The following is a 22,344-nucleotide window of genomic DNA, read 5'->3' as shown; positions in this document are numbered from 1 at the left end:
GCCCCGTGAGGGTGTCGTGTGGTGCTGGTTTCTTCCCCAAATATGAAAAATTGTGAATGTATCCGATCCCCAAGAGTTTCAGATAAGAGTGTGCGGACCCGTACTCAGTTCTGGTTTCCCTTCCTTCCCTAAACTGCCGACCTGTGTGTAAGAAGTGGTGTGGGAAGAGGCGTGGGGACACACAGCTGTGAACAGGGGGCAACACGGGCATCTTTGTGTGCAGGTGCTTGAACAGGAGCGTGCGTGTCCATGTGCATCCAACATTGTATAAAAGCTGCAGGCAGAGTTAAATTCTTCACGAGCGGAAGACAGACAGAGGTCACGGAGAGGCTGGCGTGTTGGGGGCGTCTTTGAAGAGAGCAGGTCTTCTGACAGAGTTTGCCTTTTAATGCACTCCCAGCTCCCAGCGCGTGAGAAAGGGGGAGGGGTGGCGGTAGCTGCCTGAGCGAGAAACAGCTACAGAACTTCAACTGCATCAAAGGTCAGCCTGCCACCCGACTCGGGGACAACTCCAAGAAAACAGGAAGGTGCAGAGAAGAGGCACCGGCGCCGGGCCGGGGAGGTGCCAGCTCCCCCAAGGCCCGAAGTCGGCAGCCAGGGCAGGAAGAGCTCCCCGGGCAGTAACCATGGCCCGGCCACCTCCCTGCTGGCTGTGGGTTCTGGGGACCCTGGCAGGGCTCTCAGTGACCCCAGCCTCCAAGACGTGTCCGGAAAAGCATTACCTGGCTCAGGGAGAAAGGTGCTGCCAGATGTGTGAGCCAGGTAAGAGGAGGCCTTGCCAGGGTCTAGCTGAGTATGGAGAGAGAGGACCAGGCTGGAGGTGGAGGGACGCAGAGAGGGAGGCTGAGCTCAATCAAGCAAGGAGCAGAATCCTGCAGAGGTCAAGAGGCAGCACCTTGAAGAGGGTGAGGGAGTGGCCTTCCTTGGGCCTTGACCCTGGACCTCTGCTCACAGGAACGTTCCTGGTGAAGGAGTGTGACCAGCATGAAAAGGCTTCTCAGTGCGATCCGTGTACACCGGGGGTCTCCTTCTCGCCAGACCACCATACCCGGCCCCACTGTGAGAGCTGCCGGCACTGTAACTCTGGTGAGACGGGCGAGCATTTGGGGGAGCAAAGTGGGTATGGAGAAGCAAAGAGGGGGGAAGTAGGAGCTTCAGTTGCTTCAAGGCTGCGGCAAGTGGAGCCCGTGGTGGGAAACAGGGTGCCCTGGGAGGTGTGTGTTGATGTGGTAGGGAAAGCTGTGAAGTGATTCAGGGAAGGGGCAAGCAGAATCTGAGGGTCTGCTGAGAAGGGGTCTACGGCTAGGATGAAGACAATACAAAGTAGGAAGGTGCTGTAGGACCCGAGGTCTTAGACAAGTCTCCTCCCCACTGATGCACGGGCCGTATTCTCAGAGTGCACATTTGTCTGGAACTTGGAATACACCTTTCTAAGGACATAACAATACCAAAAAAAGTGGATAACACCCTTTTTTTGTCCAAAAGCCGATTCAGGAAAATGAATGTGTATGTGGCTTGTGTCTTTATGTATTTTGTAATTTCATCTTTTTTAAAACTAAGAAATGAAATATCAGCAGCTGTGTTATGAATACTTTCATCATTTCTCCGTTTTAGCTAGAATTTTAGAAACTGTGTATGTACCAGTGTACATAGATCAGCAGATCTAAAGTGGCCCCTTTGAACAAATATTCTCCAGCAGGACACTTTTTTTTTTTTTTTTTTTTTTGCGGTACGCGGGCCTCTCACTGTTGTGGCCTCTCCCATTGCGGAGCACAGGCTCCGGACACGCAGGCTCAGCGGCCATGGCTCACGGGCCCAGCCGCTCCGCGGCATGTGGGATCCTCCCGGACTGGGGCACGAACCCGTGTCCCCTGCCTCGGCAGGTGGACTCTCAAGCACTGCGCCACCAGGGAAGCCCTTCAGCAGGACACTTTTGAGGACTATTTAGCTGAACCACATTACTCGCCTGTAAATGCATTAAGTCTGACTAGGCCTTTTAATACTGTATTCTTGAAAATAAATACAAGGGTTTGCTGCTGCAAATCAGTCAAACGGCAGCATACGAAATACACAAGAGGTATTCCTCAGTCTACTTAACTTACAGATATGATTGTTCATGGATGCTTCTCTCTTCTTGGCAACAACCTGGGCAAGACTGGGACTTGTTTTTTAGTCAAAGCCTCCCCAACTCACTCTGCAGGCCCCAGTGGAAGGCCTTTTCCCAATATTGAGCCAGTGCGAGCTCCCTCCACTCTGTTCCAGACCAGCCCAACCCACGATCCTCCTCTGTGGGATTCAGCCCACAGATCCCTGAAGCACTCAGGCAGCACCTGGCTGCAGGACTCCAGGGCACTGGAAAGAGGCTGAATGGGTTTGGTCCTCTTGGACCTCAGTATTCCCATCTGTAAGATGGACACATGCCTGAAATCAGCATGGAATTCTGTGCACGGGTTATACACGGTGAAGAGAGCTCCCAGGTTTCTGGAGACTCCATTGAAAACAATGGCACTTCACTCATTTTTTAACCAATCCCAGCCCCTTCTTTAACCCTTCCCATCCCTTTGGGCAGATACCCTCCCTGATCTTCTTCATCTTCCCTACCTATTCCCGTCTCCACCACCACCGTTCCCTCCTCCATCACTGCTCTTCCTGTGCAGATCCTCGTCCAGGCTGGCTCACAATTCCTGGTGAGCCACAAGGAAACCAAGTTCTAGTAGCAACCATGAGTCAGAATTCAGAAAGGAGATGCCACAGGGGCATAAAGATGAGAAGGAATTGACACCTTTTCCTGACAAAAGGCGCACACTAAAGCAATTGGGAGGGTTGATGGTAGGCTTTGGTATCCTCAGACGTCCCTTTCTGCACCCCTCTCCCACCTGTCAGGGCTCCTCTCCCTGGGTTCTCATGAGTGCACCCTGCCCCCCCAGGCTCCCGCTCAGGCCTGGCCCACATCCGGGTGCCATCACCTTCCCCAGAGTCACACTTCTCTTCTCACCCCCAAAACACCCATGAGCCCAACCCATGCGGCACCCTTCCTACCTACATCCTCCAGTATCACCGATTGGCAGCCACCCAGCCCCTGACCTCTACACTCGAATACAAATTATATTTTAGAGGCAAAGGATATCAGTAAAGTTAAAAACCTATTGGGGACCACAGCAGCACCATTTCCAATTGCTAAAAACTGGAAACTACCCAAATGCACACCAACAGTAGAACGGATGAATAAATGGTGGTGTATTCACACAGGGGAACACCAGATGGCAGTGAGAATGAACGATTCGCAATCACACACAACACTGGATTAATCTCACAAAGAGCTGAGTAAAAGCAGCCAGGCACAAATGAGCACACGCGCATGATTCATGCATATAGTTCAAAAAGTGGCAAAACCAACGTGTGTTGTTAGGAAGTCAATAGCTATTCTTGGTGGGGACGGTGTTAGTGACTAGAAAGGAACACGACTGGTCATCTTGTTTCTTACTCTGGTGCTGGTTACACCTGTGAGTCCAATTTGTCCCAGTTCTCAAGCTTTACACTTGTGACATGTGTACCTCTCTACAAGTATACTTCAATAAGAAGTTCTAAAAGCATCAGTGAGTGAGAGGAAAAATCATGTCAGCTGTTTCTACTTCTGAACCATGAATTTTCTAAAGGGTCCGAGTTTTTCTTGAATAACAATAACACAAATGGCAAAGGCACTGGGTGACCGTGGGGGAGGGGCAGGCCTGGGAGGCGGGGGAGGGGATTAAGCCAGTGGACCCTGTGTGTTCCCTCCCTCTCCTCTGTCACCAGGTCTTCTCATTCGAAACTGCTCCCTCACCGCCAACTCGGAGTGTGCCTGCCCCGAGGGCTGGCAGTGCAGGGACAAGGAGTGTACAGAGTGTGTTGGTCCAGCCCAGGCCCCAGGCCCACACCCACAACCCTCCCACTCACCTTATGCTGAAGGTAAGTTCTAGACAACCCTTCGTCTGGTCATTGGGGGTAAGGGTCACACCCCAACCAGCACCGCCTCTCCCATGCCCAGCCCCACATACGTTGCCTCGTCCGGCCTTCGCATCTCGCCCACGCTCGCTTAGGCCTTCAGCCTAGCCTTGTGCCCTCTGGGGCCCCCTGCGGCTGCCCATCTTGTCTCTGTTTTTCCAGAGGTACCAGAAGCCAGTACAGGCCAGCATATTCCGACTCTGGCTGATTCCAGGTGGCTGCCTGCCCCAACTCTCTCTACCCACTGGTCACGTGAGTTTTCTCCCCACTCCCCACCCTGAGAGAGAGAATGCACACAGGAGGGTCCAGGAGGGAAGCCAGCCAGAAAGCTCCTAGGAACAGGGGTCAGAAGAGGGAGAAGCAGAGTCCAGGGATTAGGAAAGGACGTGGTCCAATGGTGGGGGCCGGGGAGGAAGGTGGGGAAAGCGGAGAGGCAGGGGTGACAGAGGGCTGGGCTGAGGGGAGTCAAGGGCTAGGCCCTCCCTCAAACCCCCTTGTGACCCCTGCCCATCCCATCACAGCCCAAAGGTCCCTGTGCAGCGTGGATTGCATCCGCATCTTTGTGCTCCTCTCTGGAATGTTTTTTGCTTTCTTCATAGTCGGAGCCCTGTTTCTCCGTCAACAAAGAAAATGTAGATTAAGTAAGAGACAAAATTCAGGTTTCTGCACCCCACCCCACCATCTCGGCTTTGCCTCCCAATCTGGAACCTCACTGAATCTCTCCAGCTCCATCTTTAGCACCCTGTGGCCTCTCTTCCCCTCCTCTAAGCTGGGGCCCTCCTGACAGCCCGCCTTTGCTCACCTCTTCTCCCTTCACCCATCCTCCACCGATCAACACTCATCTGATTCTCCCTCTTCAGACACGAGAGAAAGTCCAGTGGCGCCTGCAGAGCCTTGTCCTTACAGCTGCCCCAGGGAGGAAGAGGGCAGTGCCATCCCCATTCAGGAGGATTACCGAAAACCAGAGCCCGCTTCCTACCCCTGAGCCAGCGCTCGGCGGAGGGGGGCCGTCACTGCAGTCAAGTCCTAGTCTCCATCTCAACCCACCCGCCATCCAGGGGGATCGAGAGCCGGCACCTCCAATTTCAGCACTACCCTCTTATCAGGACCCTTTCGTGTGTGCCGACTTGGGAAACGGTCCTGTGTGCCTTTTCGAGACTGGCAGCGGCGAGGACCCAGGGGAACGAGGTGGAGGGCGGGAAGCGGGACCCCGAGCGTGTCAGCTGCACCCCTGTGCTGCAAGAGGGCTAGGGCTCCAGGTGGAAGACATACTTCCGCCTACGGTAGGCCCACATGGTGTACCGCTGACCTAGAAACTCGGCGAAATAAAGAGACAGAACTCAGCGCCTGCAGCTTTCCAGCCTGAGATTTCAGTATCCCCACGCAGGCCACGCCCACCCTCCTCGCAGACCCACGATCTGAGGGCGGAGCTTTCTCCCGCGCAGGCGCGCTGGGGCCCACGCGGGTTGGGGCGGGGGCGGGCAGGTAAGGCGCCCACAGCAAGTGGGGAAAGGTTCCAGCTACCGGGGAGCTGAGTCTGTTGTCAGTCCCTCCCTTACTCCACCCCGCCTCCCTTCCCATATCTCGACTTTCTTGGGGCTGGTCGGGAGCAAAAGGGCAAAAGGGCGCACGCGGTGAAGTCAGGTCCTGAAATAACCGGGGGATTTTTTTTTGCGGGGGAGAAGGTGGAAAGAAAGAACAGTGAGCAGGCTCTGGCTCCAGCACCAATGGCTTCAGCCAGAGGCCAAGGCAGCCTCGGTGACACTTCCTCAAAGTGAAAGCGAAAGCCAAGTAGGCGGAGAGGACTGACGGGGCCAGGCGGTCGGCCAGGCAGGCGTGTTTGGAGCCCCTTCTCCAGCCCGGACCTGGCCGGCGCGGGGCACGAGGAGGGGCGGCGGGGGAGGAGGGCCTGAGAGCAGCCCCCATGGGCTCCGAGGGGTGGTGCTTGCTGGTCTGCTTGGCTCTCTCCGGGGCAGCAGACGCCGGTGAGTCGGGGGCTGGCGGGTGGGGCGTGTCGGGCTAAAGAAGCATCAGGTAGCCACCCTCCCCGAGGTCGCAGAAGGGGAAAGGGGCCGGGAATGGCTTCCAATCGCCTTCTAAGCCCAACAGGCGGAAGATTCGGCGGCTGGTAACGGAAGGAACCACTTGTTCCGGGGAGAGAGACTGAGAACTCTGGGGAAAGGGCCAAACGAAGGAATGAGGGGCCGCCTCGGTGGATGTGGTGGGCCCGTGTCCTACAGGAGAGGGAGCTGGCCTGGGAGCGGACACCTTCAGGAGAGGAAGGGGGGCCCCTAGCTAGGAGATCACGGAGGGGGTAGGTGCTCCCCAGAGGTGGGGGAGGGGAAGGCCACCTGTAAAAGCACGGAGAGAGCAGACCCTGGGGGCTGACTGGGAAGTTGAGACGGCTGCCAACGCCCTAGCAACCAGGCCCGTCTCCTCTCCCAATGCAGTTTTGTTCATTTATATACTTTTGCTGAGAATTCCTTTGAAGAGATAGCTTTCCATTGATAGGTGGAAATAAGCTTCTTAAATACCTCTGAGCAAGGGAAATCAGGACTTTAAATAATCCACACCAAGAAGTATGTACCTGGAGAAGCAGGTGCTTCGCAGAAAGCTGGTTCTGGGTAAAACAGGATCAGAGCTGGACGCAGAGGCAGCTAGGAACGGGGAAGATTACCCCTTGATGACTCGACAAGTATAGAAGTAACTTTCTGGGCAAGAGGGTGCTCAACCCAGCCTGTTCCCTGCAGTAGAAAGGCAGTGGCGGGCAGTGGACGTGATCTTGGACTGCTTCCTGATGGGGGAAGGTGGGCACCGTGGAGGTTTCGCCAGCAGTGAGAACATGGTGAAGGCCTTGTTGGTGCTGAAGCAGGTGCCAGTGCCAGACGACGGCTCCCTGGAAGGCCTCACGGATTTCCAAGGGGGCACACTGGCCGAGGACAACCCACTCATTACCTTCGAGGCCTCAGGTAAGAGCCCTCCACCCTGTGTCCCAGTCCTTCTGGGCTCCCTCCAGTTCCTGAGCCCAGTTCCCAAGGACACCCACCCACAACTGCTTCCCATCAGCCCAGGTGTTCTCTCTCCAGCTCCATCTCTGTGCTGCCCTCTTCTCCCCCAGTGAACCTGATACAGATTCCCCAGGCCGAGGCCTTGCTCCATGCTGACTGCAGCGGGAAAGAGGTGACCTGTGAGATCTCCCGCTATTTTCTCCAGGCCAGGCCAAAGGCCACGGTGGAGGAGACGGCAACCTGGTTCATCACCAATGTGCTAGTGTCTGGAGAGGGACCTAGTATCTCCATGGTGATGAAGACTCTTGGGGATGCTGAGAATGGGGCTGTCTTGCATCCTACGCTGAAACTGCCCCTGAGCCCCCAGGGGACTGTGCGGACTGAAGGTGAGAAAATGAAAAGTAGCAGAAAGAAAGTTTTGATTTTTGTAAACGGGTCAGAAATGGGGGAATAGTAGGAGAAGGGAGGGGACAAGTCCACCTCCGTGCACATTGGTCATCTCAGGGTGTCCCCTAGGCCTCAGTCCTTTCTTCCTAAAGACCCCAAATGGGGATAATTTTCACCTGGCCAGGTGACTTGAGGACATAAGACATGTGATGCTCTATTTGCATATGCTGTCCACAGCTGTCTCAGTGAGCAGAGCGCCAGCTTCTCCCAGGGAACAGCTAGCCTGGTCAAGATGAGAGAGGAGAGCACAGGCCCGCAGAATTTGTTCATTATCTCCTATCAGTAGACCCTGGTCCTTGCCCTCTCCAACCCTGCACATCTCAGAGAGCACAGAAAATTGAGAACATGATGATAGGTTTCTCCAAAGTTCATGGAATCCAATATTTTGCCTCCAAGAAAAGACAACCACATCCAGAGAAGATTAGGGGCCTACCCTTCTATCCTTAGAAGGCTCCAGAACACTCAAATTATTCTGTGGTCCAACCTAAATTTATCCTGCTACATCAGAAAAGGGGTCCTCATGTCTGTCCAGTGTCAACCATAGTCCTAGCCTAGCTAGGCATTGCCCCCATTTATTTTGGGATATTTCAAACCTACAAAAAAAAGGTGAAAGAATAATAAACACTTGTATACCGTGCACCTGGATTCACCAGTTGTCAACACGTTGCACATCCCCCCCCCCATCTTCTCTCCATTTCCCCTCCGCTTAACTAATTGAAAGTAAACTGCAGACATCTCTACACTTCATCCCAAGTGCTTCCATGGATAGCATGTGTTAGTTTATAACCAAAGACACGAATGTTCTCCATAATCATAAAACCATCGCCTCGGCCGCAACCCAAGGTGGGGAGTGGTCTACCCGGGGTGTGGGCAGTAAGGGGGGTGCAGTGTGCAGACAACGGATGAACGTATCCTCACCATCAGCCTACATTGGCAGTTCTGAACCACGTCAGTGGTCAAACACTCCTGCCTGCCTGCCAGGGCGGACCATCCTCACCTCCCCCACCATGGCTGGGTCCGCCCCTGATTGTCGTACTTAAGGCATTTTAAAATGGATACAATACTACTATCAAATATGAAGTCCAAATTCAGACTTCTCCAACTGCCCTTGTCGTGTTCTTTATAGCCTTGGGGGGTTTGGTTCGGTTTGGTTTCTGAAGTCCAGGATTCAGACAAGGATTGCGCCTTGTATTTAGTTGTCCTGTCCCTTCAGCCTCCTTTACTCCAGAACAGTCTTCAGAGCCTGAACTAGTTGGAGGCCGGGCCACTGTCTTGTAGGTGTCCCAGCATTTGGATCTGCCCGATTGTTTTCCTCATTAGACTGGGGTTCAGCACGTTTGGCTCAGACACCACCACTGTGTGCTTGTCTCCTTTAGTCTCCTCAGCAGCCTTGCTCTAAGCAGATGAGCTCGGCAACACTGAGGGGCTTGCCCAAGGCCACAGAGGGAGTTACGTGGAAGAGCCGGGCTTCTGAAAGCTGACTGCAACTCCAGTAGCTCTTTTTTTTAATTTATTTTTGGCTGCGTTGGGTCTTCGTTGCTACGCGCGCGCGGGCTTTTAGTTGCGGCGAGCGGGGGCTTCTCATTGCGGTGGCTTCTCATTGCGGTGGCTTCTTTTGTTGCGGAGCACAGGCTCTAGGCGTGCAGGCTCAGTAGTTGTGGCTCGCGGGCTCTAGGGTGCAGGCTCAATAGTTGTGGCGCACGGGCTTAGTTGCTCCGCGGCATGAGGATCTTCCCAGACCAGGGCTCGAACCCATGTCCCCTGCATTGGCAGGCGGATTCTTAACCACTGAGCCACCAGGGAAGCCCCTCCAGTAGTTCTTAACCTGAGGGTCAACAGTAACCCATAATTTTTTTTTTATATAAATTTTTTCTTTTATTTTTTTGGCTGCGTTGGGTCTTAGTTGCAGGATGCGGGGTCTTCGTTGAGGCATGCGGGATCTTCGTTGTGGTGCGTGGGCTTCTCTCAAGTTGTGGCGTGCAGGTTTTCTGTCTTTAGTTGTGGTGCATGGGCTCCAGGGCACGTGGGCTCTGTAGTTTGCAGCACTCAGGCTCTCTCACTGAGGCACGCGAGCTCTGTAGTTGTGGCGCACGGGCTTAGTTGCCCTACAGTATGTGGGATCTTAGTTCCCCGACCAGGGATCGAACCTGCGTCCTGTGCATTGGAAGGGGGATTCTTTACCACTGAACCACCAGGGAAGTCCCAGTAAGCCATAATTTTGCATATGTATTTGCCTGGTCCATAACTTTCATCAGATTGTGCAAGGGGTAAGTGACTCCAAAATGGTCAAGAGTACCACGCATGCATGCTGCCTCTCAACACACCCCGAGTCTGCCACAGCTCAGAGATCAGGTGGCCTCAAGGAGGGAGCGGCCCACAATCACCCCTCTTTCTCCCACAGTGGAGTTCCAGGTGACAACACAGACCCCATCCTTGAATCTCCTGCTGGGGTCCTCAGCCTCCCTGCACTGTGGCTTCTCCATGGCACCAGGCTTGGGCATCACCAGCGTGGAGTGGCGGCTGCAGCATAAGGGCAGTGGCCAGCTGGTGTACGGCTGGACCACGGGGCAGGGGCAGGCCAAGCGGGAGGGCGCCACCCTGGAGCCTCAGCAGCTGCTCGTGGCTGGGGACGCCTCCCTCACCCTACCCAGCCTCACTCTGAAGGATGAGGGGGCCTACGTCTGCCAGATCACAACCTCCCTGTACCAAGCTCAACAGATCATCCAGCTCAACATCCAAGGTGAGGCCAGGACTCAGTTATGCCGGGAAGAGGGAAAGGGATATGCCTATTGAGAGTGTCTTCCAGAATGGGATCAAACACAAGGGCACTTTCCTGAGAGGCAGACTGCATTCCCACAGCCCGAATGCCATCTGCATCCTAGAAGCGCAGATGGCATCAGATGGAGTTTCCCGTCAGGCTCCAGATAATTCCACTGAGAAGTTTCCCAGCCCAGGATCCTGCTGCCCCGCACTGGCCGGCTGTCTCCAGTCACCCCAGTCCTTCTGGACCACATCCAAGGAGGGGCGTGGGAGCGGTCCTGACTGGGAGGCCCGTTTCAACAAGGACAGCCTTTAACATCACTGGCTTGTAGTGATGCTAAGAAGCAAGCCAACCTTTAGTTGGTTTTGCTGTTGATTTTCAGTTACCTGTGGGAATCGTTCCCCCTTATGTCGTGCATCCAGGTGGACCCCTCACCGCCACTATCCCCCCGCCGCCTGGCACCTCACTGAGGAGGAAACTTCCGCCTCCACAACCTGCTCTTATGTTCAGCAGGAGAAGGCTCTGGGCTCCTCTGCTGCCCCGGTGATGCCTGTGGGATTTTATTTCTCCTTTCTTCCAGCTGCCCCCAAAGTTCTACTGAGCTTGGCGAGCGAAGCTCTGCCACCCACCCTCCTCTGCAGTGTCACTGGCTATTACCCTCTGGATGTGACGGTGACGTGGACCCGGGAGGAGCTGGGGGGAGCCCCGGCCCCAGTCTCTGGCGCCTCCTTCTCCAGCCTCCGGCAGAGCACAGCAGACACCTACAGCATCTCCTCGTCCCTGACGGCAGAGCCTGGCTCTGTGGGTGCCACTTACACCTGCCAAGTCACCCACGTCTCCCTGGAGGAGCCCATGGTGGCCAACACCTGGGTTGCCCCACCAGGTATGGGAGTGCCCTGCTTTCCCCACCGCCACACCTGGGCTCACGGCTCCTGCCCTCTGGCCTTGTTCTGCTTCCCACAGTCTCGGCTGCTTCTTTCCCAAGGCGACAGCCTCCAGAGGTCCCACCCCGTCCTCCGAGACTTTATTACCCCCCGAGTTCTGGGGTACCAGGCACTGCTGAGAGCTGGAGACCAAGGCTGAACAGTTCCTCATCCTGCCCTCGAGGAGCTTAGCCCAGTGGGAGGGACAGACTAGGCAGTCAGGGAAGATGACCCGGGGGAGGCCTGCAAGCCGGCCGAGCTGGGTCGGGGGCAGGGAACACCAGGACAGAAGGGACGACATGTATGAAGGCCTCATTATAAAACAGGCTAGAAAGAACGGGGGGCCTGCACGGCTAGAGGCAAGGGTGCGTGGGGAAAGGGGGCTGTGGCCGTGAAGCTTGAGAGGTGCTGGTATTCACTGAGCATCTGCATCAAGCCAGCACTGCACCGAGCACTCAGATGTGGGCCTGCACAGGTTCTCACTCCTCCCATTTTAGAGATGAGTAACTGATACTTGCAGATGTTCAGTAATTTGCCCAAGGTCACCTGCCTAGGAGATGGTAAAACAGAAAATGTGGAAAATAGGCAGGCTGATTCCCCTACAGCCTCAACCCCCCTCCTGCTGTTGATGGGCAGATAACAACAGGCCTTCAAGCTGGCATTTCATCCCGAGGCCACAGAATGTCTTCGAAAGGTCTTATACCGTAAAGAGTCGGCACCGGCACCTCGAAATGCCTTCCGTGGTGGCTCACGAGACTGTAAGCTTCCCGCAACTGGGGTTTTGCTTCCGCTTACAGCATTCCCGTTGTTTACACAATTCCAGTTTAACTATCACCAGCTAATCTAAACTAAATCTCCCGTGCAAAGCCGTTTGTAAAAAGGTTGTCCTGAGGTGGGGAGCGGTAGAGGATTCTGGGTGGAGTGACACCCGGACGTCCTCCCTGAGCAGGTCCCAGCGCCACTGTGCTGGTCCCTGGGCGAGAGCAGGAGAACCCCTGATAGGAGCTCCCCGACCAGGGACGCTTGAACGCAGACGCGCGCGCGCCCTGGCCTTCCTGCCGGGGCAGACGCTGCACGTGAGGGCTCAGTATGGTTCCTGCTACTGATCCCCGTCCACACCTCTGTCACCTACAGAGCAGAGGACGGCCTTTGGAGTCCTTTTTGCCAGCAGCCTCTTCCTCCTGGCACTGCTGTTCCTGGGACTGCAGAGACGCCAAGGTAAGAAAGAGCCCGGGCACCCTCGGCCCTGGCCCTGACCGAACTCACTTGGAGATCAGCTGCTCTAAGTGCCGCCACACCCAGACCAGGGATGAAACCCAAGCATCCGGAGCTCCAGCCGGCCCCCCCAGCCCCCAGCTCCTGGGCTTACCCCAACTGACACCAAATTCCTTCCCTCCCGTTTTCTCCTAGCTACCTCACCAAGGCCTGCCAGGACCCCGAGGCACTCCGGGTAGCCACTCTCCTGCCTTAGATATGAGTCACATTCTCCCAGAAGGACTCTAAGCTGAGCCCCAGGGCTCAAAGAAGCCCCAAAAAAGATACGAAGAAGGCACAGGTCACTGACTGTGGCTCTGGATTTCTGCAGGCCTCTGCCTTCCTTCACTGCATGCCCTGGGCTGATACACCAAGGGAGAAAGCGTGAAGAGGTGAGAGGGTGGCAGGAAGGCAGGAGGTCTGGGTGGAGGTTAAAACACGAGCCAGGTTTGAGGCACGGTGGTAGGAAAATATAACAGAAAAAAATTAAGAAAGGCGCGGATGAGGGACAGTGGAACAGGATGGGGGTTGGACGGCCACGCACAATCGTTGAACTCTCCCAGAAAAAGCCCTCATGTCCTCGGAAGCAAAGCTTTTCCACTTTCCTGTCTTTTCCCACACTGGGGCCCGCCCCGCCCCTCCGCTCGGCTGGCAAAGTGTTTGAGGTGTGAAACGAAGACCCTCAGAGGCGGCCCTGGGGCCCCCCCTCAGTCGCTGAGTGTAACCTTGAGCTGCCATTAAGCTCCTGCACCTTTGCACAGCTGCTGGGCATCTCAGGACACCTACACACCCGTCACTGCCTCGGCTGCAGGGGACAGAGTTCTCCTTTCAGTCATTTTAAAACGGGCCTGACCGGCACAGTGGAACTCGGCAGAAGATGGCTGTGCATGGGGACGGCGGGGAGCACAGCGTGTCCCCTGGGGGCCTCCTCAGGGCCTGGCCCAGGACCTGGAGGGAGCAGGCGGCAGATGTCTGAGAAGATCTGCGGGTGTCTGTCCGTGAGATGCCCGCTCGGCTTCCTGCCATGGCTTCCTGTCACCCACACCTGAAGAGCTGGGCTGCTTCGGGCACAGAGGCTGAGAGCGGAGACCACTTCCTCTGCCAGCACCCGGCTCTTGAATCTCGAGAAGACCGCCAGCACCCGTAAGCCACCCTTCCGGCGCACAGCACCATCAGAAAGGAACTAGAGAGAAACAAGACGCCTCCGCCCCGCTGCAGTCACCCCAACCCAAACAATAGCCAAGTCGGTTTAGTGGTAGGAAGTTGTATTTTTGTTTTGCCTTTGTTCAGAATACAGGAAATTGGTAAATACGCCACATGCCTTTGGTGGAAGTACAACTGTTATTTCTGTACAAGTAGGAGAGTGGGGTTAGAAAAAAAGACAGAGAGGTGATGACAGACACACAGTGGGGACGCCACATCGTCCACGGCAAACCCAAGAGGGGCCGAGGAGACTTGGCCTCACGTGGCTGCCGAGCCCCAGGCTTAGTTGCATATTTGCTCATGCACATGGGTGGTGGGAGGGAAGCGGGGCGGCAAAGACACAGAAGAGGGGGGTACAGGGCAGGGTGAGAAAGAAGAGTAGAAGGGCTAACGTCCCCAGAAGAACAAAGCCAACTACACCTGGGACAGGTGGGACAGAAACCCAGAAGTGACTCCTGTGATGGGGCGGGCCAAGCGGGCGGATTTGCTCCAGGCTTGGGACACATCGAGGACAGTGGTGGTGGTTCTCCAGCGGTGACCCCCTGCGTTAGGCAAGCGGAGCCCAGAGGAGAGCGGAGGCCTTCGAGGGGGGCCGTTAGGAGGGTACACAGACTGCCTTCGTCCAGCACTTCCGTCCCGTCCTGGGGCAGGACGAAGGGAATGTGGGAACAGGGCGAAGGGAGAGGAAGGATGGTTTTGCGGAATGAAATGCTGCTGCGTGGAAAGCGAGCCTGGCCCAGCCGCCTCCTGCTGGTGGACTGGTGGACCGAAGGAACGAAGGGACGGGGGGCGGTCCCCGTTCTGTTCCCAGCCGGCCCTCCTCCCCTCTCACCCGGGTCTGTCCCACTGAGTGCCCTTTCCTGAAGCCCAGCTCTGGCCCCCGAGACAGGCTGAGCAGCTCCATCCTCAGGTCCCGCTGTCTGTGCCACAAACCATGCAAAGAGGAGGAAGGAAGGAATTCAGACGGGCAGGGGTGCTTTGGAAGGGGAACATACTGCGGGAAGAACAGAGGGGCCGCTCCAGATGAGAAGGCGCCGTGGTGGCACAGCAGTCAACAAGCAGGCCCGTCTGCTGACGGCTCCACCTCCGCCCCAAGGCTGGCGGGGGCACCGGACTCCCAACGCTCAGGAGCGGCCGGGCCTCAGGAAGGGCCGCTCTCCTCAGCCCTGTCTTTGGCAAGTACACGGGGGTGGTGTCGGGGGAAGGGCTCCCGGAGGGTCCAGGGCTCCTCCCCTCCGACATCTCATCCTCCATCAGCAGCAAGGGAGGCACAGGGCACTTGTAACAAGAGGGTGAGAAGTGGCTTCCTCCAAGCTTGGTATTTTCAGATCAGGCCCTTGACTCGCTGTTTCTCTATAACTAACGGGCATTCTCTCATTATCTATGCCAGTAACTAAAATTGAGAGGCTCAAACTTCGGCTAAATGAAATTATTTGATGCCTTCACGAGCAATACAGAATGCCGTAGAAAACGTGGACAAGAGCCCCTTCCAGGTATGAGCTTGTGGGACTGTTTCTAGGATGGGAACGAGAGTCCTGATATTTTCGCTATGAATACGTGTCCTCCAGATCTCTGGAGGACAAAGTAAAAGGCTGTAAGATCCCTGAAGACACAGAAGATCTTGGACTAACAGATGGGAAATAACTGTGAAAAACAGGTTTGACTTTCTCAAAGAGTCCTGCACCAGGACCAAGCTGGACTTTGGGCCCGGCCCAGGCTCCTCTGCAGGCCTGGCACAGGAGAGGTGAGGGGGCATCCTCCCAGCTGCTCCCAGCCTCCGCCGGCCAGCAGCCTGGCCTTTTCTGGCAACACCATGGGCACAACACTCTTCTCCTCGTCCCAGTCTTGGCCCCTTCTTGAGCACGTCACCTCAGCTACGCCCCCTCCCCATCCCTTGGCCTCCAGCTCTTTTTGGCTTTGGGGGAACTTGAGAGAACGTGAGAGGGTAGCGAGGAGATGCCAGCTGTTGTCCTTCAGGTAGTTAACTCAAGACTGTACCACAAGCAGCATTTCCAGTGTCGCAGGACAGAGTCAAGTGAAAGCAACAGAAGGGGGGGGGCGGGCGATGGAGAAGCAGGGCTGGGATGGAGGAAGGCAGATGGGGAAGTTCTGGGGAGAAACAGCAGGACAGGGACATGAGTTTGGATGGCCATGGAGAACAGGGAGGGGGTGGCACCTTCTCAAGCAAAAAAGTAGACTGGACACAGGAATCAGGAAGTCCCAGATGGAAAAGAGAAAGAGACAGGAGAAAACAAGAGGGCAAATTACATCAGGTTACTGGACATTCAGGTGTAGTTGCAGGTGTCCCAGCCCCACAGTCTCCCTCTGACCCAAGCCAGTGAGAAGGCGCACAGCCCACTTCCTGAGAACAGGAGCCACCACCTTCCCCCACAGTCCTGCAGAGTGAAGGCTTATCCATCAAGGAAGTCCCTCACCTCTGCCCTTCCGCCCTCCCGAACCAGATGATGCTTCCCTGGCCACGATCTCCATACCTCAGTCAGAGCAGCCCCACTCCCCAGGCAGGCAGGCAGGCAGGCAGGCGACGCCGGGACCTTCCCACCTCTTCACCCCACCAGCAACCTCAGCGATGCTTACCTACAATAACTACCACGATGATGGCACAGATGGCTCCCAGCATGATCATCATCTGAGGAAACATTGACAAAACACAAGCCCTTGGATGTGGGGAAGGAGGCAGCAACCAGGGCCAGGGACTCGGACGGCGGACGAAGCCACACGCCCCCCAGGACGGCTGAAGGCCTCCCAACCCCTCGTGCTCCCCATCAGACAGTAAGCCCTGCACCACAGCTGGAGCTTCTCAGAAACATCAGAGGGTCTGCAGCTTGCTCCTTTTCTCCTGGTTCCTGTTGCCCGGAGGCTTTTAAAGGAACACCAGAGCAGGTGCAGACTCTGGATCTTTAGTCAACTGGTTCGTTTTTCATCGACAAGTGTTCAGCTCATTCCCAAAAGCTGCAGGTATTTAAATATATAGCTACCCCAGCCATTGTGTCGATGTTGGTGTATCTCAGGAAGGGTCAGGTAAGAATTTTTCCAGGGGTCCTTTGGGAAAAGGCAGCTTGACTAACCCCTCCAAACTCCTCAGGGTCTCCCCTGGCCCTCAGTTCGTGGTTCTGAGCACTTTAGCGTACCCTGGTGGCCAATTCGGGTAATGCAGCTCAAGGAGGAGGCTTCCCAGATTGCCTCCCAAGGGTCCTGCAGGGCACACGGATCGTGAGAGGGAAGGATTGTGGAACCTGAGGGTTTTCCCGCCTCCTATGTGTTGAGACCCAGGAAAATAAGGGGGAGAGGACAAGAACATTCACCTTGCAGTTTTTCCACCAATACTTCCTCTTGAGCTTGGCAGCGCTGCTCTCAAACTGTGACGCGCCCGCCTGCAACGCGTCCGCTCTGTCATCCAGCTCTGACAGCTTCTGGTCCCTCTCCAGGACCTTGTCCACATTTACACGCATGATGTCCACCACCTGAGCAGGGCGCAGGAGCAAAGCGGCTAAGCTCCCCCAGAGCCCGGGAGAGAACAGCAAGTCTGCCCTGCCTAACTCTGAGGGGCGCCCAGTCTCCCCGAGCCTTTAGCTGCCCCTCTAGATAAAGAGAAGTTTCCCAACTTCCCTGACTTGGAAACTCTTAGAGAAAAAGCTATCCACGTACCTCCTCCACTTGTGCCTGGGTCTGCTGTAGTCGTCTGTTACTGGTCGTATTAGGAGGGGGGCCGGGGGGACCCCCACCTGGGGCCGCCCCTTCTGCCCCGTCGGTGGGTGGCTGAGCTGCCGCAGACCTGCGGAGAGGAGTGCAGAGTGACCGAGACAAGAAAGGACTCACGTACATCCTCACCCCTATCACCAAAGCAAGGGTGATACGGCTACATGCAAGTAGAAGCGATTCCAGCCCCTTGGCAATACCAAGTGGGGAGATGCAGCACAGAGGCCCAAAGCAAAAGATGAAAGATCCTGTAACAGATGGGGCTCAGCGACATCCAGGGTGGCATCAAGAGCTCTCGTTTGGGCTATCCTCTGACCCAAACTCAAACACCTCCTCTGGCACAATGGCCACAGGGACAGAGGGGCCGGTCTTGGCTTAAATGGCATTTCTCTGCCTCCCATGAAGTCAAACTGGAAAACTCCAATCCAGGAGAATTACCTACAGAAAAACGCAACCCTCAGGACAAGCTTACAGACTGAACAACTCTTTTTTTGCAAAGCCTGAATATAAAAAGAAAGGCCAAGCTGACAGACTCTGCTGAAGGGGAGCCAGTTATTGGTTGTTTCATGCACTGATTAGTATATCGTGGCCACTGTAAGGACGACTTGGAGAATCACCAAAGGCCTCTGTAGTTGCAGTGAGTCAGGACTGTTTGCTTGCTTTGTTTTTTGGCAGAGAAGACTGGGGTTTCACTTAGGTAGAACTGGGGCCCAAAGCAATTGGGTCAATTGTGAAGGTGTTCCAGGAGCACAGACAGGGAGCAAAAATACTGGAAATGGTCCTCAGTGCACACGCACCAGAGACAGCCTATCCCTTCCTTCTTTAGATTTGGCCTCCAGTCTCAGGAGACTCTCCTAGTTCTTGATGTCCCAACTGGAAATCTTGGTTTACACTGCTAGGCACAGAGACCATACCCCCTTTCCCTTAGCCTTAGGGGAGAATAGTCCAGTGTGGGATCCTCAAAATAAACGCCTCTCCACGTCCCAACACATGGAAGCTAAACTCACCTCCTCAAGAATTCCCTGAAGTCTAACCTAAGGCATGAGATTTTCTCTGCCAAGGAAGAAGTCACAGGTAGGAGAGCGATCTCTCCAATTTGATGGAGAAAAGAAATTACAATAAGAACTCCTCAAACAGAAGCAGAGACTCACAAAGCCTACCTCATAGGAGCAGTCCAAGAGTAAATGCACTACGGATGAAACCATCACAAAGTCACCAAAAAGGAAAAGCCTTGACTCCTCACAATAGAATGAATACCCAGAAGTTCCTGCTAAGTAAGTAAATTTCAGTCTCAAAAGAGACTAACCCTTCAGAGAGGTTATACTAGCAGATTACACCTGACTCATCCTGGCCAAAAGAATTGCTTTCCCATTTCCCTGTAAGGCACAAAGGAGGCAAAGGAAAGATACAACGCTATGGCAGCCACCAGACTCCTATGCCACTACTGTGCCACACAATCTAGTTCTCTGGTGAAGTGGAAAGTTCAATGAGTAGGAAGTAGCCAGTGTTTGGTCTTGGAAGCAGTCCAGGCTGGTGGCACCAATGACAAGATTAAGGTCAGAGACCTCGTGATGCCCTTCTAGTCACCACGGTTTCCCCATCTCCTTCCTTTCATCCCACATGGATGCTACTGGGAACCAGTCAGCTGAAGAGGCTCCCCCTCCCCAAAATGAAAACACAAGGAATCCTAGGGCTTGGCCAAAACGTGTCCAATATCATATACAGTTAAAACTGTAGAAATCAAATAGAGAAAAAGGGAAATGGTTATAAAGCATTTGAAGGGGCCATTTCACTTATTACTTCTTGGGACTTGGGAACACGCAGGAGTAACGTATCCAGGGATAGTTATAACCCTTATGTAATGTAAGTAAATCTTTTCCCTTTTTGTCACCAAGAGAAGCAACACAAATACATCTGGGACCAGGCCAGGGCTCCAAGAAAGAAAGGAAAGTTCTTCATTTGTCTAGCTATAGTTCTCCCTCAGGATCTTGGGATGGGGTGACCATGGTCAGATGACTAAATTGATGATTAGAGACTAAATTGAATGTATTGAGTGAGGGAAGGTGGCGGGGCAGGGAGGCGGGGATCCTTAGCTCTATTTCTCTTCCAAGTACTTGGCTAAGACTCAATGACAGGAAAACACCTCCTATACGTGTGGCCTTGGGATGAATGGATGCTTGGAATCACATGCCACTGCCCCTTGAGTCTTTGTGAGCTGCTCACCTGGCGCCAGAGAACTGGCAGATAAGTTTCTGGAGCTTTGCTCACTACCAAGAGGGGGCTACTCGTCACGGTCGGGGTGAGGGGCGTACACAAATCTAGAGACTGCAGAGCAACCCAAGTTACTAACTGGCAGGTGCACCCATGACTGTCCTTCCAGAGGCCCCAAGCACAGCTTCAATCAACGACAAGAGAGGGCCTGGAGCCCCCTCCCGGGTGTCTCCGCGCCCCACCTTCGCCCGAGACTCGACTGAGGAGCCTCGCAGGTGAGAGGAGAGGGGGCAATGAATGTGGGACCCCGCGCCCCTGCTCCGCCCATGGGGTGCCGGCTGCGGCTGGTGCAGGAGTGGGGTGCTGCCTCCCCTCCCCGGGGGTGGCTCGGCCCGCGGGCGGCGCGCGGCGGTGGTTTCCCGCGTCGCTGCAGCTGCTGCAATGCGCCATTTTCGGTCCCGCAGAGTCCGGCGCTGGGGTGAGAGTTGGCAAGGTGTCGCGCCCCCCACACCAGGGTCAACTCACATGTCTCAGACAGAAGGAGGAGAGGTCCGTCTCCTCTCCCGAGGCTGCGGCGAGACACCCGGCCGGGGAACACTGCGGTGAAGCCGACCGCACCGCCGAGCTTTGTTTCTAGACGACCACCCGGGGCTCTAGCTGCGGTGGAACTGACTGCAGCTGCAGCCCCGGCTCGTCTTTATTAGCGCTGGCCGCGCCCCCAGATCACGCTGACAATGCTGCGGCCCAATCCACGCCCAGGACAGGTGCCAGTCCCGAAGCGAAGCCCGGATAAGGCCTAGAGTGCCCGCCCCTGAAAATCTGCCAGTCACAGCTCTCTTCTTATCCTGACTCGGAAAAGGAGCGGTGCCGGAAGGATCTGACCAATAGAAATCTGGTTTGCGTACCTGTCTAACTAAGCGACGGGGCGGGGTGGAACTAGGTGCCCGCTCCCTGGAAGGGCGGCTCCAACAATTTGAATTAGGCCTTTTTGGTGCCACCCAGCCAATCGCTGAGCAGTTCCTTAAGTCCGGGCCCGCTCGCGGCCCCCGGCGCCGGCGTCTCCAGCCAATCACGCCGCTTCCGCTGACAGCGGTGGGCGGGGGCGGGCTCCGGCCCACTGTGGCCTGGACTCTGGAGCGCGGGGTGCGGCGGAGGTTCGGTGGTCTAGGCATTACGCTGCGCTCGGACCTGGCCGGCCTCCACCGCACCTCCCCGCCTTTGACAGCTCTGAGGAGCCTGAATCCATCAAGGCAGAGCCACAGGCTCCCGTGGCCAAAGTAAGTACGAGAGCTCCGTTCATCCGTTCTACACAGCCAACCAGCCCCTCACGCAGTGTATCCTAATTTTAACTCCTCCTCCCCAAACCTGCTCCTCCTATCCCTCCCAGGTAGCTTACTACATCGATTCAGTTGCCCAAACCAGAAACGTGGAAACTATCGTAGATTTCCTCCCCGTTCATCTTTACCTGTCCTCTAATAATTCAAGTTTTCCTTCTTAGTATTTCAAGAATTCTCCCCTCGTCTCACTGTCCTGCTTCAGATTATTATCCCTTACCTGGACGCCATCAGTTGTAAAACTATTATTTTATGTCCCGATAAGTAAAAAGGTAGCAAATCAACTGTGACATAATGCTTATCACTTCGAATTTTTATTTTATATTTATTTAAAGTGCAGGTGTCTATAGATGTAGATTTTTATCATACTTCACTCTCGTGAAAATACATAAAAAGGAAAATAGAAAAGAGTAACATGGTAACAGTGTTCATAAAACTTCACATTCAGACACTGACTCTTATGATTCATTTTTTTGACTCATGTGCATGATTTCCACACAATGTAGTCCTCTGTGCGTGCCATCAGGGGCTTTGGTGATGCAGCATTTCTTAAAGGAATGTTCCTTTTCTGTCTCTGGAATTTTCTTCCAAGCCTCAGACACCCATTTGGCAAAGTTTGATTCTTATGAGCCAGTATGACAAACACAGTATGGCTGTTCTGGCTAAGAGTTATAGTCCAACATCCCAATTTAGATGTTAAAATGAAAAAAAAAAAAGTGCCAAGTGCCTCTTAAAATTAATGAAATATAATATCTTTCTGTTTCATCTTGCCCTCACTTATAACCATCCTCTAAGAAACCACCAGGGTGGTCTACCCAAATGTTACAACCCTGCTTAAAACCTTTAAACAATTAGAAACACAATGTATTGATCATATGTGTTTATCCCATGCCCCTTCTGAAACTACATCAAAATGAAAATTGGTAAATACTGAAAACAAATGATAAACTTTCAAAGACAAACAGAACGGAAGGAATTGTTCAGGCAGCACGAATGGCTAAATATGCCCACCAGATTCACATGAGGTGGCAAAAAAAAAAAAAAGTACAGAGCAGTTCCCCTGTACCCCTTCACCCAGTTTCCCCCAATGGTAACATCTTGTTTAGCTACAGTACAATATTAAAACCAGGAAATTGACACTGGTACAATCCACAGAGCTTACTCAGATGTTGCCTCTTTTACATGCATTTGTGTGTGTGCATGTGTGTGTGTGTGTGTGTGTAGTTTTATGCAATGTGTGTGTAGATTCCTGTAACCACCACCACAATCAGGATACAGAACTATTACTTTACTACAAGGCTCCCTTGTGCTATCCCTTTATAGCCACACCCACCCCCATCCCGCACCCTTGGCAACTGCTTATTTGTTCTCCATCTCTATACCTTTATTTCAAGAATGTTATATAAATGGACTCAGACAGTATATAACCTTCTAAGATTGGCTTTTTTTTTTTAATATCCTCGAGATCCATTCAAGTTGTGTGTGTAAATAGTTTTCATTGC

The 22,344-nt window shown here is 54.3% G+C and overlaps 3 protein-coding genes across 10 annotated transcripts in view; 2 read left to right on the top strand and 1 right to left on the bottom strand.

Moving 5' to 3' along the window:
• VAMP1 (vesicle associated membrane protein 1) overlaps positions 1 to 20,160 on the bottom strand; it is a 65,013-nt gene extending 44,853 nt beyond the window's left edge. The window contains exons 1-5 of one of the 4 annotated variants that reach the window (XM_082636845.1): positions 20,034 to 20,160; positions 17,247 to 17,373; positions 16,904 to 17,062; positions 16,176 to 16,227; positions 4,513 to 4,591 (exon numbers count right to left, since the gene is read on the bottom strand). In XM_082636845.1, the coding sequence (XP_082492971.1) occupies positions 4,578 to 4,591; positions 16,176 to 16,227; positions 16,904 to 17,062; positions 17,247 to 17,373; positions 20,034 to 20,035 (354 nt within the window). In that variant the 5' untranslated portion in view covers positions 20,036 to 20,160 and the 3' untranslated portion in view covers positions 4,513 to 4,577. Of the gene's footprint in view, positions 1 to 4,512; positions 4,592 to 14,678; positions 14,751 to 15,700; positions 15,778 to 16,175; positions 16,228 to 16,903; positions 17,063 to 17,246; positions 17,374 to 20,033 lie in introns of those variants that run through there. The other 3 variants (XM_082636843.1, XM_082636844.1, XM_082636846.1) reach the window with 3 other exon arrangements.
• Positions 439 to 5,308, top strand: CD27 (CD27 molecule). Of its 2 annotated transcripts, none has more exons than XM_082636840.1 (6): positions 439 to 762; positions 955 to 1,086; positions 3,796 to 3,948; positions 4,147 to 4,236; positions 4,506 to 4,625; positions 4,845 to 5,308. In XM_082636840.1, the coding sequence occupies exons 1-6, from the start codon at positions 627 to 629 to the stop codon at positions 4,967 to 4,969; spliced, it is 756 nt and encodes a 251-aa protein (XP_082492966.1). In that variant the 5' UTR covers positions 439 to 626; the 3' UTR covers positions 4,970 to 5,308. The 2 variants fall into 2 exon arrangements, with proteins under 2 accessions (XP_082492966.1, XP_082492967.1); XM_082636841.1 differs by having other exon boundaries at positions 955 to 1,120; positions 3,758 to 3,948.
• On the top strand, positions 5,474 to 12,672 carry TAPBPL (TAP binding protein like). Of its 4 annotated transcripts, none has more exons than XM_082636836.1 (8): positions 5,474 to 5,969; positions 6,738 to 6,953; positions 7,103 to 7,378; positions 9,841 to 10,179; positions 10,781 to 11,083; positions 11,760 to 11,881; positions 12,258 to 12,341; positions 12,534 to 12,672. In XM_082636836.1, the coding sequence occupies exons 1-8, from the start codon at positions 5,909 to 5,911 to the stop codon at positions 12,624 to 12,626; spliced, it is 1,494 nt and encodes a 497-aa protein (XP_082492962.1). In that variant the 5' UTR covers positions 5,474 to 5,908; the 3' UTR covers positions 12,627 to 12,672. The 4 variants fall into 4 exon arrangements, with proteins under 4 accessions (XP_082492962.1, XP_082492961.1, XP_082492964.1 ...); XM_082636835.1 differs by having other exon boundaries at positions 6,735 to 6,953; XM_082636838.1 differs by lacking the exon at positions 11,760 to 11,881 and having other exon boundaries at positions 5,476 to 5,969.
• Positions 20,161 to 22,344: the final 2,184 nt, after the last annotated feature.

This window comes from Mesoplodon mirus (assembly GCF_964341445.2).
Source record: "Mesoplodon mirus genome assembly, chromosome: 11".
Classification (NCBI taxonomy): Eukaryota; Metazoa; Chordata; class Mammalia; order Artiodactyla; family Ziphiidae; genus Mesoplodon; species Mesoplodon mirus.
Note: the sequence above shows the minus strand (reverse complement) of the source record. Positions and strands in the feature narration are given on the sequence as shown.

Coding starts and splice junctions, on each gene's coding strand:
- CD27 (XM_082636841.1), top strand. CDS start 627: ATGGCCCGGCCACCTCCCTGCTGGCTGTGGGTTCTGGGGACCCTGGCA. Junction 763..954: donor CTGCCAGATGTGTGAGCCAG/GTAAGAGGAGGC, acceptor CTCTGCTCACAG/GAACGTTCCTGGTGAAGGAG. Junction 4,626..4,844: donor ACAAAGAAAATGTAGATTAA/GTAAGAGACAAA, acceptor CTCCCTCTTCAG/ACACGAGAGAAAGTCCAGTG.
- TAPBPL (XM_082636835.1), top strand. CDS start 5,909: ATGGGCTCCGAGGGGTGGTGCTTGCTGGTCTGCTTGGCTCTCTCCGGG. Junction 5,970..6,734: donor CTCCGGGGCAGCAGACGCCG/GTGAGTCGGGGG, acceptor TGTTCCCTGCAG/TAGAAAGGCAGTGGCGGGCA. Junction 11,084..11,759: donor CACCTGGGTTGCCCCACCAG/GTATGGGAGTGC, acceptor GTTGATGGGCAG/ATAACAACAGGCCTTCAAGC.